The sequence below is a fragment of the Sinocyclocheilus rhinocerous genome, unplaced genomic scaffold (assembly GCF_001515625.1).
Source record: "Sinocyclocheilus rhinocerous isolate Xijiao unplaced genomic scaffold, SAMN03320098_v1.1 scaffold1024, whole genome shotgun sequence".
NCBI classification, from domain to species: domain Eukaryota; kingdom Metazoa; phylum Chordata; class Actinopteri; order Cypriniformes; family Cyprinidae; genus Sinocyclocheilus; species Sinocyclocheilus rhinocerous.
In genome coordinates, this window is record NW_015655417.1 from 348,489 (window position 1) to 365,937 (window position 17,449).

The window sequence follows — 17,449 nt, forward strand, 5'->3', positions numbered from 1 at the left end:
TACCCTGGGAAATATGATAATTGGATTGCAGATGTGTCAACAGTTGGTGTATCTGACTGAAGTCCTTTGCGTTTCTTTCCACTCTTATCTGGGCTTGGTCGAGGTCTTTTGGCCTTTTGCTTTCCCTTCCCAACAGCTGTGGATGCAGCTCCAGCAGGTAACTTTGAGGATTGCTGCTGATGCGGGGGTCGAGAAATGGGAGAGGTCCGTGAGCTCTGAGTGAGGATGCCAACAACATGACTTCTGTTCAGGTCTTGAGTAATGGGATTAGGGGCAAGAGTTACTTGACCAGTTGAATTGCCATTTGGGTCAAAGTTTTTATCTGCTAGGACTCGACTGACTGGGTGTTGGAGATGAACGCTGCCCTCTTTCTCCACCTGCTGGTTGACAGACATGCTTATGCTTTGTTTTGGGGGTAACACACAGATGCTACTGGCAATGGATGTCTGGGCAGGATTAGTAAGATGAGATATCATGGGGGTTCCTGAATGAAGAACCATCTGTTGCTCTGGAAGGCCTAGGTTGTGAGGGTTGGCTTTGAAAAGAAGGCTACTTATAGATCCTGTGATCTCAGTTGAACTTATGAGGCCTGGGGCGCTCAAAGATACAGAGTTTGCTCCCAAAAAGTTTCCTGGTGCAGTGGGAGGCACCGACACCACATTCAAAACAGACTGACTTGGGTTAAGCCCTGACATAGTGCATGGGAGCAGGTGAGTCGAGGAATCATGTCCCAACATGCCAGGCTGAGTTGTGGTTGAAATGGGCATGGGCTGTGGAAGGAGAGTAGGCTCCAAGTACATCACCCCTTGCTTTTGCCGTTTTATAATGTTAGGAAACTTTCGATGAGGTGTTGCAGTTATAGTCCCAAGTTCCATCAAGCCTGTCTGAGCAGGGATTCCTGCAGCAATCTGTGAAGATGACAAGTTTATGAGGGTCATATTGGGCCCAACATCGGAAGGAGCAAGTGTAGGTTGGGTCTTTGGACGAGCCTGTTTTTTGCTCTTATTGCTCTGAAGACGAGAAATTAGGCGTTTCTTGCCATGTCCAGAGGGGAGCATAGTTGGTGCTGGGGTGATGGATGAAGCACTAGATATCATAGCAACATGATCATGCCTATTTCCTGCCTCTGTCACACCAATATGGGGATCGTGGGAGGTGACTCCTATGAGGAGGCCTGATGTGGTGCTAGGAATGACTGGCTGGAAACCTGTCTGAGTAGTGCCTGTGAACGCATGGATTTGTGGGTGATGAGATACAGGCACTAAACCTTTGCCGCCAGCAGGAAAAATTGACTGAGAGGTTGAGATGCTACCACTGAGGCCTGTCAAGACAGGGGCACTAGTGTTCATGACACCTGTCGCACTAACAGATGGTGCAATCTGGATCTTTTGAGTTAAACCATTGGGAAGGGTTTGCAAAACATAGAGTGGCTGCAGATGCTGGTTTAGCACTATCAGTTTCTCTGGGCCAGGCTTCAATTGAGAGGCAGTAGCTTGAACAGCAGAGCTTACAATCGGAGTGGGACCTGAGCTAACAGTGGCAGCAGGGATGAACTTCTGACTCTGGAGAGGCAAGGTGGGTGAGCTGGGAAGACCTGGCTTGCTACTATTTCTCGTCAGATCTTGGTTCCCTGTCTCTCCCACAGGTGCAACTCCAGGACTTGTGATATGGTCACCATCAATGCGTGCAGAAATAAAGTGTTCTGGAGTCATTTGACCTTCTGGAATCTGGGAATCGGCACATCTGTCCTGTGGGCTCTTGCTGGATACAGCGGACCCTGTTCTTGTTTTTTTCCTGCTTTTCTCGACTCCTGATTCCTCTGTGGCCAGAGCCAAAATGGTGCGGTCAGAGGTCTCAGAGATCAGCGAGCCATGATTTTGATTATTTACAGCGGGACTTCGAGTTGTCAGCACAGAGAGGTCAGAGGGCAGCTCAAGGGGAAGACCATATGACTCGTCAACAGCAATGGAGGTGTTCACCCCACTCTCACCAGGTTCAGCACTGGCCAGTGGCTGGGTGAAATCTTCAAAAAGCATGTCCTTTCTTTGGTTAACATCCACCCCGTAACTCTCATCTAAAGAGAATGGTTCGGCAGAAGGAGCTTCTGTCTGTTGTCCCAAAGCCTGCATTGAAGGGGTATTGAGTACAAACTCCATAATATCAGAGGGTAGGATGTTACCACAGTCATCGCTGTTGTTGTTATCAGAGTCAGACTTGAGGAGATCTGTGGTGAGTGACAACTGAGTTTCAAGGGGGTCTTGTCCTTGTGCTTTCACACTCCCTAATGGATCCTTTTGATTTTTACGACTTTCACGACTGTTCCCACTTGGTGTATTTTCTGTCTCCTTCCCGGAGTCAATGCTTATTTTATCTGTCCTGCTTTCTCTACCTTTTCTTTTTGTTGAACTTTTGTTTGTTGATGAAGTAGTAGCAGTGGTTGTGCTGCTGGTGCTTATACTAACATCGCTCTCAGAACCGTCATCCACGCCATCCAGCTGGCCAATTTGTTGCAGCTCCAAATTCTTGGTTGCTGTTGACACCTCATCACTGTCATCATCTTGCTCCTTCGCCTGATCTCTCAAGAACCTGTGGATCTGCGTCCCTCTTCCCAAACACTGATCAATACCCGCAATAGGTGGAAGACCAGAGTTGGGGTTTATTATAGTGCGTGTGAAGTTGTAATAATATGCATCCTTATTTGAACCAATTCCTCCTTCTTCATCCTCTCCACTGTCTGCTGAAGATGATGTGCTCATATCATCTGCCCCATCAACTTGTCCTTCAGCTGAACGCTTGCTGCTCCCAGTGCGCTTTTTCATGGAGATTTCACCAGTTCTGTAGAAGGGTATGTCTTCCTCCCCATACGATCGCACGCCATAGAAAGGGGTTAGCCCAAAGAACATGTTTGATCGAGCACGGGCACTCCGCCTTGGGTATCTGCGCTTTGCTGAACCTGCCGAACCATCACTATCCTCCTCATGGCGCTTATCGGCGCTGCCTTCATCCTCTAAATTATGGTCCTCCCCATCATCTGCACATTGGTGGTCCATGAGTTGCTCCTCAGAATCATCTGGGTGAATGTGGCTGTCTGATTCTGAGCTTTCAGAACTTGCAGATGGGGAGAAAACCATCACTCGAGAGGACCTTCTTTGGGGGCCCTGGTTGCTAGGGGTTACAGAAGTGTACGTGTTTGTGTTAGGGGACATGCTGACAGCTTTGGTTCCATTAGGATCCATTTTTTGAGACATTAGAGGCAGCCTCTCAGTGTGTTTCTTCACCACTGGAGTAACTTCCTTACTTGATTTAGGGTGTACCTGTGGTGGTCTAATACCTCTTTCAGACCCTGCTTTCGGCTGAATAGCATCCATGGCTGAACTATGCTTTTTCTCAAAGCTAAATCTCTCTTTGGACTTGAATGGCTTCTCCATTTCTTTCTGATCAAATTTATTAACTTCCACCTTGCTAGACACCGTGTTGCTGCTCAATGCTGTGGCTTTATTGCTAGTGTTGTGAGGAGGTGGACCCTGACCTTGTGTTTTGACATTACTGCTTTTAGAGTTGCTGTTACGAACTGGGTTTTGAGCAGACTCTTTTCTTTCTTTTGAAACATCCCTGCTCACATTCATTTTGACTTTGGAGTGTTTTTCTTTGGTGCTAGAGGTTCCATGACTAGCATTGACAGCAGCACTTGTCTGGAAGCCACGCTTTAGGTCCTCCTCTCCCACCTTGGCACCAGATGACCAGAGAGGCTTCATTGCCGCTGCCGGACCAGACGCATAGCAGTGAGATTTCCTACTCCCACTTTTGCTGTAAACCGGTTGTGGAGACACAGTCTTTCCTGTGTCTTTTGATGCGGCCACTGATGCCACATTTCCTTCCTTGACTGTATTAGCCTTGTCCTTAGGAAGTGTGGCAAGTGGATGACTGGACATAAAAGTGACTCCGGCTGGTAGGTCAGTATCTTTTGTGGCTTGTTTCCTTTTCTCGGTTTTCAAATTGCCACTTCCTCTCTGATGTCCTGTCAATACTGCAGTTCCGAGAGGTGGTGCTACCTGGCTTATGCTAACTGGTTGCGATGACTTCAAACTCTCACCATCCGACGACTGCTTTTTGGTTGCTTCTCTACTACCTTCTATTCTTTCAGTGAAACCAAAACTGAGTCGACGCTGTGCCCCAGTGTTCACTGAATTTGCCTCTCGATTGTGAGATCTCTCTCCAGATGGTGCTATTCCTTTGTCTGTGTCCCTGGTTAAAGGTTCCTTAGAGGTTGAGGACAGGGATGGGGCAGATGAATAACCTGTCTGAATGGATACTGTGCCTCCCTGTTGAGAAGAGGAAACCTCTTGCCTAGATTGTTGAGCAGAGATGGAGGAAGTGCTGTGTCGACGAGATCCAATGCTTCGTAGAGTGGAGCTCAGCAGAGGGTCCCCCACAGTCACAATTTCATGGGCTGAACTACTAAAGCCATCTAATGAGGGAAAAACCCATTGAATAACATTCACAAAAGCCTTCAAAAAAGGAGTTATAAAATATAAGCAATATAAAATATAAGCATTTAAATGTATATAACTCCTACCTGGGGAGGGAAGTGGTCTGGTTGAGGGAGAACGATGACATGGTGGGTAACTGGGGTGTCTGTTCCTAAAATAAACCCTTGGTTTTGGTGTGAAAGGCACATTTGATGGTTTTATGGAATCTGTGGGTCCAGGCAAAGCAGTGTCCACTTCAGCTGAAATGTTTAATGATTAGTTTTTAAAATTCCAACAAAATGTTGGCATGACAATAACAAATATAAATCTGCTTACCTGAAAGAGGTGGAGGACTATGAGCAATTGTGTGGTTCTCTTCTTGAGCTGCTGTGTTATTGATAGTTTCAGTCATAGAGGGGCGGCACACTAAAATTCTACATTTATAGACACATCGTTTGCGGGCATCTAGAGTGCTCCAGTAGACCCTTGAGCATCTGTGTAAATACATCAGGTGGTTACTCCATTTTATGTCTTGTTATGTTTATTTAAATACAATACTATAATTTCAAAGACTTACTGGTAGCCCACAGGAAACAACTTCCTCTCACAATCGGACAGTTCAGTTAGCATACCAAGACAGTCGATGGTCATAGACCCTGTACCAAAAAATGTGCTATTTAATTTTGATGTATTGTACTTTATTACTCATCAACGACAAGCACCCTGCAAAGACATACAGACCTATCATCATGTGGATGTTATCTGGTTCAAGCCCATTAACAAACTTTCTTCTCAGACTGATTCCCTCAAAGTCCACAAGGACCCTCCGAGTAACTTCAAAGCCTGACTCTGGCACCACCTTTAAAAAAAAAAGGTTAGTTATTTGCAATAAATCCAACACTTTACAACAAATATGTAATAATTAGTGCATTACTTGCTTGCATGTATCATTCCATACCTCGCCCTTTATGAGATCTCTGTGATGCTGACAGTAAACTTTCTTGTCCTCTAAAAAGGCACACTGCTGCTGACGTGCACACATGAAATGGTAGTTGTTGGTACAGGACGTCAGACAACAACTCAACGTGGCTCCGGGTTTGTGACAATTCTCACATTGCTGAGAAAACAAAGCATAATGCAATCTATTTTTGGATGCGGAAAGATTTGTTGCATATAGTCTTTTTTTAATAGGCTTGTTAGGTAACAAAAATAATTACACAAATGCATATTACGGCATTGTAATTTAATGAACAAACACGGCACATGGCTTAGATTATGCACCAGCTTTTTGCCTCTCCTGACTGCCATATGGACATTTTTGAGTGCACCATCAACATCCTCGAACACCTCGGATGACCACAGTGCACAGTTCACATGGGTCCACTCATTCTGGCCAACATAAAGCAGTCTCCCACAATCCTAGAAAACAAATTACCATACAATATCTGACAAAATGATCATGACTGAAATACAGTATAAATTGACATCTGTACATGCTAATGCATTCTTTTTGGTGGATGATTACTCACATTTGTGTTCTCATCTCCATAATTCAGACAAAGCGCACATTGTCTGTTGTCACCTACACCAGGAGGAGGGGGAACATCAGGGCTTTCTTCAAGGCTGTGGTCTGAACACAAAATAAATATTCCTGTGTAACTTATCAACACACTTTAACTCTCTCTTCTATATCTTTTTCTCAGTTCAGAAAATGTAATTATTTAACTCTAACACACAATGTACCATCTCAGTAGTTCCTATACACGTTTGTGTTTAGTGCTTAAAAGCGACTTTCTCACCATGGATAAGCATGGGTGGAGGAGGAGGTGGTGTGAGGGCAATCGGGGAGTCAGGTTTCCCAGGTGCTTTAGGATGGGGAGCCGGGATGATCTTTTTCATTAGCACAGGCTGCTCAGCCCTGGCTATCTCCTCCCTCTCCTGCCACTGGGCATAGTTGTGATCCAAAGAAGGGGGCAACACAGCATTGGGAAGAAGTCCACTACTGCAAAGATACAACAATGCCTTGTTAGCCATGTCTTTGTTACATAACATTAGTGTTTGATTAAAGCATTTATAAGAACAGCATTGACTTGATCTTTGAAATCTTTTGTAACGTTATAAAATGTCTATACCAACTTTTTATAAGTTTGATACATCCTTCCTGAATTAACGATTAAATTCTTTTGAAAATAATAATTTAAAAAAATCTTACTGAGCTCCAAACTTTGGAACCGTAGTGTAGGCTCATTCAGAAATAAGGTGCCAATGACAAAGTTCATAATCTGATAGCCATAACTCCAAAGGGAAATAACATAAATATTTGTGTTTTCTCTTTAAAGAGACAGTATTGAATGTCAGGCATGCATGCACACAAACAAAAAAAAACTTGCTTCACTGCTGTTAATAATTCATGGCAACAAATGAAGTATACAAACAAGCAAACCAAATGCCAACCACAAGACTTGTCAAAGCACCCATGTGAAATGTGACACTGCCTGTCGACCTCAAACAATGGAACTAGACCATACAGGCTGCATTCCCTATGGAAAGGTGATATTTCTGCTCTAGAGGAGAGCAAAGAATAGACAGACACTCATAAACTAGCTTAACTGGTCCCTCTATTCACTATCAAACTAAACGTATAGTTTGTTCCTTAATTTATTTCTGAAAATTGTTTCTGACAAAATAATTTAAATAAAATGATCAGTCAAAATTAAAACGGCAAACAAATTGAAACAAAGCATTAAATAGACATGGGAAAGACTCACTTTGGAGAGACTTTGCGCGTCTCCCAGAATTTGGACTCCTTCACCTTGTACCATGGAAAAGTCCGCTCCATTTGCTGTAACAAATAACAGTGACAGTGCAATTAGAAGTAATGATGTAGGATTGCAAGATATTCTATTGTCAGAACTGTGTGTCCACCAGCTTTTTCTCACCCGAATAAAAAAGGACTTGAGCATGCTGTTGGCCTTCCTGCTCTCTAGCTGACCTCCATCTGAATTGATGGCTGTCTGGATGATTTTCACAATGTCATCACTGAACTCCAGCTGAATAAGAGAAGCAGAAAATGACACCTGGCTCTCACATGTATGTGACCGGCATCTGAACCCTGCTGCAATAGAGGCTCAAAATGCGACAGGTAATCTTTCAAAGAAGAATAGAAACATAAAAGCTACCTTTTTTTACATTAAACTAATTCAAAAAGGAGATACACAAATTTTTACCACAGATTTATAGCATCCAGAAGCCATTTTCTTCTCCACAGACTCCAAATCGAGCGGTGAATCATTAGGTGGAGAGACCTCCATCAGCACAGGGGGGAAAGGGCCCTCTGGGGAACGGCGTGAGGGAAGGCTTTCTTCTGTCTCTGGGTTCAGCTCAGGTGGCTTCATAACCGCCTGAGACAAAGAAAATCGATCAGTAGGTTAACTAGTGAAAATAAAGCTGGTGGGAACTTCTAGGACTCCAGATGGCAACTCACCTGTCTGTAGCGAAGCAGGTGAGTAGACGTGCGAGAGTTGAGAAGGGCAGTGAGAACTTGCCGCATGGACTTCTGAATTTCTTTCTCCAAGACAGTGCGCCACTCAGTAGGATGGGGCTCAGTGCAGTTTGCGCAGGTGTATGCCACGGTCTCAGGCAGGTTAGACAAGAGCTCATACATATCATCTAAATATAAAAAAGGAAAGATCATGTTTGGAGTGTAGTATTACAGAAATATCCACGCTGCAGAATGCTTTCTTCTCTGTTTAGCAAGCATGTCCATGTCCACCTATCAGATCTTAACTTAAGATTTGCACTACCATACAAAAAAGTTAGTTAAAAAAAAAAAAGTTAAATGTTTTTAAAGTCTCAACAAGGTTGCATTTATTTGATCAAAACGACAGTAAAAACAGTAATATTATGAGGGCTTATTACACTTTCAAATAACCTTTCTATTTTAATATATTTTAAAAACTTTATTTCTGTGATGGCAAAGCCGAATTTTCAGCATCCATTACTCCAGTCTTCAGTGTCACATGACCCTTCAGAAATCATGCTAATATGCTGCTTTGAAGAAACACTTATTAGTATCAATGTTGAAAACAGTCATGCTGCTTAACACTTTTGTGGAAACCATGAAACATTTTTTCCAGGATTCTGTGAATTCCCCCCCTGCTTACAGACCCCAAACTTTAGAACAGTACTGTACATTTAAACAAATTTTCTGTAATTAAAATCAACCAAATATTAGCTGATTTTGTTAAGATTGTTAGTTTAATCTCATGGTGCCATGTAATATCACGTGAAAGATAAGAGATATGGAGAAAAACTGATAACTCACCTGTTAAACTTTCACATTTTGCATGGACCCAGCAATCACACTTCCTGCACTTCATCATTTTGCTATCACAGTCATCGTCATCATAGCACTTATTACAGAGCGGGCAGACGTTGCCTGGGAAGGAAAAAAAAAACATAAATTACACAGTTTAGTAATAGTTTAAAGGCATAGAATAAACATCCAGAATGAATAGCACTGACCTTTAGCTAAGAGTTTGGCACAGTCATGACACAAAGAGAAATCATGTGACCACTGAGCATCCCAGGCCTTCCCTGGTTTGGTGGCACCACAGCGCTTACAGCGCACACACTTGGTGCAAATCTGTGGCAGAAGGAAAAATAATTATGGGAGAATGCAGCAAAAACACCACAGATGTTACAGACATTAAGATTGAGAGTGTGTAAGTACCCAGACTCTTTTCTTCTTGGTGGGTCTGGTAGGGTGGTTGGGTCCCAGGCACTCAGGGTGATAGCTATTTCGGCACTTGTCACACTCCAGTAGCTGCTAGAGGATTAAAAAATACATTTTTAAATTTTGATTCCATCTGGGTATTGAGCGTTTGTCATTTATGAAGGTTTCGGAGGCGCCTAGGGGCTTTTAGAGAGAAATAAGCCCAAACTTGGAAGTTGCTTAGTCGGTCATCAGGTGTACCAAAAGGAAATGATAATTCCAGAGAGCTGACAAGTATTTGCCTTTCATAAGGAGGTATTTTTCACTAGCACATACCAAATGAGGACATTCATCATTTGTGATCCAAGCTGACTCATGCTTTGAATATTAAACTTTTCCATTTATCTTTAACCATTACATCAGCATGCATCCCATCCTTTCAGATCTGGTGGTCATATAACTTAACACTGTGTGAAATAAACTCTTTAGGAACAATTACATAAATATGTCTCATAATATACTGGTTACTCTAGTATGTTAAAACTTATTCCCATTAAATCTGAAGGTTTTAATACTTTCCTCCCTCTGTTCCAACACTCTCTTCCTTTAAAACCAATTCTGTTATTGTTGGAAGCACTTTACTGTTCCCATGATCAGAGACTCTGAAATACTAAATCAAAGTGTCCTCAACGGTCTTTAATTCTTTAGGAGCAAACCTTGAAACATGCAAAATACCTGTCATTGAGTTACTTGCATAGAAATACTTCCATTAGTCTCACTTATTTAAAAAAAATAAATAAAAAAAGTAAAAAAATTTGTGTGACGAGAGGGGCGGGGCCGAGAGCCGTGGGAACGGAGCGAGGTCGGTGGAGTAAATGCTAATGCACGACACCTGCGCCACTCACCGGTCTCGAGTCTCACGGAGGAGCTCCGGAAGGCTAAAGGAGGAGTGACGACAGTGTTGGACGAGAGAGGACCAGGCCTGGATTTTATTTTGTGTTTTGGTTTTGTTTGTGCGCGACAGTCGTCCGCGAGGGGCTGTCGCGCTATTTTGTGTTTGTTTATTTTATTAAAGTTTTCTTTGAGCGTTCGCCGGTTCCCGCCTCCTTCTTCCCGACCTACGAACTACAGTACATTTTGTAATGCATTTCTGCATACATTTCTTAACTCTAAAGTGTCTCTGATCTATATTGTGACACAATGGCAACTGAATAGAAAGTCTTACTTTGGTTTTCTGATACTGCCGGCCACAGACATGGCAAAAGCGGCATCGGCGACAACACCAGTTCTCCCACTGTTCCTCATGGGGCCGTTCTGTCTCCGCCAAGCAGAAGAGGTGAAAGGGTTCACAGCACACCTGGCAGAAAACAAACTGAAGACGAAAAACCATAAGAACATATCCCATCATTTTTGTGCTTTCAGTTCATCAGGAATTACAAACAAAATATAGCCCACCTCTACATTACCGCTGCTGGCACAAAGATAGCACACCACCCGCGGGGTGATTGGCACAGAGGTGAGAATGCTGAGCCCACCCATCTCCCACACATTCTCAATGTCATAGTCCTCCTTGAAATCTACTCTGATTCGATGCACTCCATCGCAGGGCGCTTTCTGCTTGGCGGTGCCCCTATTCGAAGGAGTGCTCTTGGAGTTTAAAGTACTGCTGTCACATTTGGGTATCTGTTTCTCCTGTAAAAAAAAAGAAAAAAAAAAGACATTTACATTACATCAGTGCATATGGCAGATGCTTTTACAAAGTGACTTACAGTGTATCCAAGGTACATTTTATCAGTATGTGCTAGGGCTGCACGATTGACAAAAATCATAATTGTCAATTATTCCCTTGAAATTGTAATTGCGATTATTAATTACGATTATCACAACTTGCATTGAATGATGTTTATACCATTGTTTTATGCAACTGCATGCCGTATTTTTATATGAAAATAAACAAGCTGAAAACACTCTAACTGAAAAACATTTAGTGCTTTTCTATAGTATTAAGCCTCAAATGTCAAATATACATCGGATTGGTTTCTTCTTTAAATCATAAAAAAGCAAAAATATGAATGGTATTATAATGTTATACTAAAACTAAAATTAAAATAATGGGAAAAACCCTTAAGACAACATGTAGAAAGAAAAAAACGCATCTTAAGCGTGCAGAATAACATAAGTGGACTTTTTTAACGATTAATTGCCGCTTTGAACGATTACGTAATTGTGGCATCCATAATTGTAATCGCGATTAGAAATTCGATTAATTGTGCAGCCCTAGTATGTGCATCCCCTGGGAATTGAACCTGTAACCTTGGCATCGCTTGTGCTATGATTCACAGGAATATAAACACCATAAAGAATGTTATCACTATCCAGAGGGGGAAGAAGCAAGAGACAAAGCTTTTTTTATAAAAAAAAGGTATAAAATAATACAAAAGTGCCTGGAATATCTGCTTACCTTTTCTTTTGGTTTAGGCTTGAGTGGTTGAACACATCGAGTGGACTGTTTCTTTAGCTTTGCTTCGGATACTAAAAGATGACATGACCATAAAACAAAAACATTAAGGCTACGTTAAAGGGTTAGTTCACCCAAAAATGAAAATTAGCCCATAAATTACTCACCCTCAAGTCATCCTAGGTGTATATGACTTTCTTCTTTCAGACGAATCCAGTCGGAGTTATATTAAAAATGGTCTTTGATCTTTCAAGCTGTTTAATGCCACGCTCACTGTTGTAAAGGGAAGCAGTTCTGGGCGGATGACGTATGGAGGTCGGCTTTGCGTATGCGCCGCTCAGAAGTGACGCACGCAGAAGCGCAGGGGAGAGATCAAAACAAAACAAAGAGCCGTGTGAGACACTTTTTTTTTTCCAATGGATGGGCGCATTTTATTGAACTGCTTTTGGACGGATGCATGCAACACCCGCTGAGTGGCATTAAACAGCTTGAAAGATCAAAGACCATTTTAAATATAACTCCGACTGGATTCGTCTGAAAGAAGAAAGTCATATACACCTAGGATGACTTGAGGGTGAGTAATTTATGGGCTAATTTTCATTTTTGGGTGAACTAACCCTTTAAGTCAGGTGTGTCCAATCTTAGGCTGGAAGGTGGCTGTCCAGGTGCAGGATTGGACACCCCCGTGTTATGTTACCAACAGTAAATCATACATATAGTTTATCTCCTCATCCCTTTACCTGTGTCTGTGGCAGAACTGGGTTGACTTTGTTGCTGTGATTTCTTCTTGGGCTCAGTGGGCTGGGGCTTTGCAAGACCTTCCTTTTTTGCTGGCACTTGGCTTTGCTGCTGCAAGGACTGCTGGGACTGTGCTGGTGGGGAAGAAGGGGCAATGTGTACAGTGGTGGGTGGAGAACTGGGCTGCTGCTTCCGCTCATTTCTAAAGGCTGAGTTCAAAGGGGTTTGAGAATGCTTGGGGTCATCAGAAGGACTAGAGAGCGGAGGGTCCTTTGGGGAGGAAGCTGGTGAGGATGGTGCTGAAGGTTGTGCCTGCTTTTGTTTGTCCTCTCCCTGCGTAGGCGGTGGAGTTTCACTTTTCTTATGGGGAGGGTCATCTTTTGGAGGAGGGGCTGGCTTGGGGCTTGCTTCAGAACACTGGGATTTTTGATGCGAATCCTTTTTTTCAGACAATTTATTCCTCCTCCTGTCCTTTTTACCTGTTGTTGATGCAAACAGACAATTAATTGAAACATAAGAGCATCTCTGACTTATAAAAGGAGTAATCTCAGAAAACTGACCTTTTGCCTGCTTTTGAAGAAACTTTGATGGCATCCACTGCAAGTTCTGACACTTCCGTACTCTGTGATGACACAAGCACAAAGATTTAAGGGGCAATTACACTATTAAGGTGCAACGGTTTTGAAACCCACAATAAAAAGATTTCAAACTTACTTGCAACACTGCTTTTTAATATTGCGTCCCCCAAATTTGGGCTTATCCAGGCAGTTAGTGCAGACCCCACAGTCATTTGGGACTTGGCAGCCTGGACACTGCCCGCAGCGTCGAGAGCGCCGGCCCTTTCTGGGTGGGGCCTCATGGACCGTTTTCTGCCTTGTTACTGGCTTAATAGGAGGTGTGGGTGGCTCCGCCTCCTCTGATCCAGCCACTGATGATTTGTCTATTCAAGCACCATTAAAAGGTTACAAACAATGAAACACACAAAAAAATAAACAAGTTCTAAGATGTTCTCTCACCATCATTTCCCATGGAAGACAAGATCTTTTCTCTCTCCTCCCATGGCAAGGCACTAAGTGTAGGCATATCATCTGGGAACACAGCACGGTTGCGACCCAGAGCTACAGCTGCACGACGACACACGTGCTTAATGCGTGGACCACGAACTGATGTCTCAGAAGAGTCACTCTCTTGACCCTGCACAAAACAAACACATGGAAATTGCCTTCTGTGCCTTTGGGAAAAACAACCTGGGAACATTTTTCAAAGCAAAGGGGACAGCAAAAGACAGGACATACCGGTAATTTAGGTTGATCGCCAGGTTGTACCTCTCTCTTCTCTATCTTATTGAGCTGAGCTTTAGCTTTTCTCAGCAGTCCTGCGACACGCCTGTCTGTGACTGGCTGTTTCTCGGCACGAGCTAACATGGAGCCCAGTGATGTGGTGGCAGGGGGTTTTCCCATCTGCCCTGCTTGGGTAGGAGCACTCAATTTCTCCTTATCCTTCTCCCTCTCTACTCCCTCTGCTTCAATACTCTTCTCTGAAGGTCTGCCTTTTTTGGCCAGACGACCCTTTGAAGACAAGGCCCCAACAGGCTGAACTGCTGCAGAGTCACTTGGGGAGGCCTCTGCACCAGAGTCAACTGTGACTGACTTCTTTCGACCAGGTGTCCTTTTTTGGGTGAGAGATTCTTCAATGTCCCTAGCCTCCATTGCAAAGAGGCTAGATGTAGAATCCTCAGATGGAAGACTCTTCCCTCTTTTATCCCAGTCTTTCCTTCCATCTCTTTTGTTTTCCTTTTCACGCTCTCTATTCTTCTCCATCTCCCTGTCCTTCTCCTTTGTACCTGTGTCTCTAGTAGCAGAGACGCTCCTACCTGCTTTTCCAGTCCCCCCACCTGATCCTTGATTACTGGGGGTAAAAAGAGGGAAGAGCTGTGAAGATGAAGCAGAGCTCCCACTCACACCGAGACCCCCTGCTGCTCGCCGCCCATCAGAAACTCCGTGGCTCGTAAGACCAATGGAGCCTGAGGGGAAGCCACTGAAAGAAGCTTGTGTTAAGGCACTGGCAGCAAGTGGACTGACTGCGACTCCAGGCAATGGGCTGGAATTCCCAGTCACACTTATGGGAACAGAACTGCTAATCATGGATTGTTCAGAGGCCTTCCCTGTTTGAACTCCTGACTGACTGCTCCTGGTAGTCATAGAGTGTGAGGGTGACCTGGGTTGTCCTCGTGAGAACCTAGACCCCTTTCTCTTTTTGTTTGATGTTGGTGAGACCTGAAGAGGGGAAAGAGAGCCAGGGCTGCTCCCTGAAGAGGATGGGAGGGTGACTGACTCAAAGATGCGGGAATGAGCCGGACTTGGATTGAAGAAAGGGGGGCGTAGCAGGGGGCTGCGCTTTTGAAGTGGCGTTTCAAACCGCGACGAGGGGTGCTGGTGGTGATTGTGGTGAGGATGATGATGCAGGGGGGAGAAAAGTCTGGAACCTGTCCCAGCTGCACCAGCAGGCACTGGGAATCCTCCTGGTGCAACACCACCTCCACCAGGTCCTGGTGGCATGAGGCCCACATCCTCAGCAGTCAGTGGAGGAGGACGAAAGTTGTCAAAAGTGGGCTTGCGGATAAGGCCCTCCTTTGCATACTTGGCAGAGGAGAAGTACTTATTTTCAGCACATGACAAAGACTTCCAGCGGAAAGTGGGCTCTCGTAGTATGGAGTGACGCTTATCGTGAGAGCTGGAGAGTATTGGAGGGGTGGACAGAAAAGGGGCAATGGAATGTGACATCATCCATGGAGAGTGGGAGTGATGCTCAGATGATCCTGCCTGGGGAGGCTGAGGAGGGCTGAGAAGAGGAGGAGGTGGTGGTGATGAGGATGATGATGCCGTAGAAGAGGCTTGTTGAGACCCAGCTTGTGAAACCCCTGTGGCTGGGCTGATGATGGCTTGTTTCCTTCCACCAATCAGGCTGCCCCTACCACGTGCCACTAAAGCACCCCGCCTATGACTCTGACCTCTGCGACCCCGCCTGCTGCGCTCCATCAACACTACATGGTCTGGCTCTGGCTCGGATGGTGGTGATGGTGGGTGCGAGGCGTGGTGCATGCTGGCCTCTGTCACTCCCTGAGAGGCAGGGGAATTATCTGCCTCTTCTGAGAGAGCCTGGGTGCCCTCAGAGGCCTGGGAATCACAGGAGGAGTCATCAAGACTAGGGCTGCTGGAGCGAGACGACTCGCCAGAAGAGAGCTGAGAGGAATGCTGCGAAACAGCGCTGGAGCCACAGGACGCCGCACTGCTACTGAATCGCCCGTTGCTTGTGCTATTGTTGCAACTGCTGTTAAGAAGAATGGCTGCAATGTTGTTGGCACTGCCAGTCGGAACAGGAGGTGGGGGAGGAGGGAGAGAGTTAACAGCAGGCCCTGCTCCGGGTGTGGCAGTGGTTCCACTTGTGAAGGGAGCTGTGGAAACAAGAGCTTGAGTGGGTGATGTTATGGGCTGAGGTGCTGGGGCAGATGCTGCAGAGTCCAATCGAGCAATTTTCATGTGTGGTGGTGGAGTGCTGAAACTGCCTTCATCATCGATAAACCGCTTTGGAGTCTTGATGATGCGCAACGACACTGTGCTCACAACAGGCATGATAAATTGCCTGATGTTTGTTAGCTGTGTTCGTCTCCTGTGCTTCCCACCCTCAAGACCTGCAGTTCCCTGGGTGCCAATAGCTTCTTTTTCCAATAGTTTCTTTTTCTGGGCCCCCTTCTTTGCCCGCTGCAGCAGCTGCTTTGCAATAGTGGCATCAGTGCGTTTGGAGGGAGGGACGACCCGCACAGGTTTGATATGGCGAGGGCTCTGACGTAACCCTAACGGCCTCCCGTATTTATTTGGGGTCATTGGGTTGACTGTAGGGGAGTCATGGGGATCTGGGCTAGTGCGTTCATCAGCAGGATGAGAAGCCCTGAGCTGGAGATCATGTGGAGTGCAGGTACCCAAATCTTGTGCCCGACGAACCCTGAAGTCCTTATGTTTGGTAGTCCCAGGTGCCGTGGTGGACATCTCCTGGACCGAGGAAGCGTTAGCAACCTGAGCAGCAGCAGCAGCAGCAGCTTCAGCTTTGAGGCGCTCGGCAGAAGGTGGCCTGCCCCGCCTCCGTCTTTGCACACCAGAACCAGGAACTGGGACACTCTTCCTCACAATGGTCTTCAGCTTAGACTTCAGTGGGCTCAGTTTGACATCCCGCAATCTTTTCAGTTTGGTCACCTTGGACTCCCGGCTGATTTTGTGAAGCTTAGCCTCAGATCCCTGATGGTGCCCAGACCCAAGCAGAGTTTGCCTTTTCTCCTTGTCTTTGTCCTCCACACCGTCCTTGTGGTGTGTGGGACTGGAGCTGCACTCCTGTTCTGCATCCCCATCCTCCTCAGGGAGTGCATGGCCGCGCTGTTGCCAGCTCCTCTGGCTGGCAGAAGCAGGAGGGCGGCCTCTTCTTTTTTCTCCAGTGCCAGGAGGCCTCCCTGGTGGTCGTTTTACCTTCTCTGTAGGAGCTGTGGCGAGAGGCAAAGGGGCTGTCTCAATATCAATGCCAACCCTCTGCGCAGCTATAGCCCTAGGAGGACGTCCTCTGGGTTTTTTTTCCGGTGAGATAGAACCTGACACAAAGAGAAAGCACTCCATTAATAAGCTCTACATTTTTTTCATGTTTAAATTAGGGCTGTGCGATATGGACAAAAAAAACCTATCGCAATTTCTTTGATCAATTTTGCGATTTCGATTTTAATCACGATTTTGACACACACAGACATGCTTTACAGTCATAAATGCATTCAGTGTGAATTTGAAACATATTTCCAAAAGAAAACCAATTAGAGCTTTATCAAGAAGCTGTAACATGTCTCTAGAACAGACATAAGGCAAAATAATCACTAAGTAAAGGTGTAACAAAATGTTTTTACAATAGACAGGGATTTTTTTTGCCATGCATTGGTAATAGAGCTTTTTGTGGCGTTGCCTCAGATGTTGAACTAGATTTGTTGCGCCAAGTTCACACATACTCTGTCTGCAGTGCGTATACAGTATGTGTATG

At 45.0% G+C, this 17,449-nt stretch overlaps 1 protein-coding gene across 3 annotated transcripts in view; it reads right to left on the reverse strand.

Annotated features, from left to right (window-relative positions):
• The window catches only part of LOC107718271 (histone-lysine N-methyltransferase 2A-like), a 32,959-nt gene that overhangs the window by 3,769 nt on the left and 11,741 nt on the right, over positions 1-17,449 (reverse strand). For 2 of the 3 annotated variants that reach the window (XM_016525272.1, XM_016525271.1), the window contains exons 3-26: positions 13,675-17,015; positions 13,396-13,573; positions 13,094-13,319; positions 12,940-13,001; positions 12,382-12,858; positions 11,645-11,715; positions 10,639-10,875; positions 10,409-10,555; positions 9,202-9,297; positions 8,994-9,114; positions 8,794-8,907; positions 7,954-8,138; positions 7,697-7,870; positions 7,409-7,519; positions 7,238-7,311; positions 6,269-6,471; positions 5,999-6,099; positions 5,751-5,888; positions 5,428-5,586; positions 5,211-5,328; positions 5,047-5,125; positions 4,806-4,963; positions 4,577-4,729; positions 4-4,468 (exon numbers count right to left, since the gene is read on the reverse strand). In XM_016525272.1, coding sequence (XP_016380758.1) covers positions 4-4,468; positions 4,577-4,729; positions 4,806-4,963; positions 5,047-5,125; positions 5,211-5,328; positions 5,428-5,586; positions 5,751-5,888; positions 5,999-6,099; positions 6,269-6,471; positions 7,238-7,311; positions 7,409-7,519; positions 7,697-7,870; positions 7,954-8,138; positions 8,794-8,907; positions 8,994-9,114; positions 9,202-9,297; positions 10,409-10,555; positions 10,639-10,875; positions 11,645-11,715; positions 12,382-12,858; positions 12,940-13,001; positions 13,094-13,319; positions 13,396-13,573; positions 13,675-17,015 — 11,188 coding nt within the window. The remainder of the gene's footprint in view (positions 1-3; positions 4,469-4,576; positions 4,730-4,805; positions 4,964-5,046; positions 5,126-5,210; positions 5,329-5,427; positions 5,587-5,750; positions 5,889-5,998; positions 6,100-6,268; positions 6,472-7,237; positions 7,312-7,408; positions 7,520-7,696; positions 7,871-7,953; positions 8,139-8,793; positions 8,908-8,993; positions 9,115-9,201; positions 9,298-10,408; positions 10,556-10,638; positions 10,876-11,644; positions 11,716-12,381; positions 12,859-12,939; positions 13,002-13,093; positions 13,320-13,395; positions 13,574-13,674; positions 17,016-17,449) is intronic. The other variant, XM_016525273.1, reaches the window with a different exon arrangement.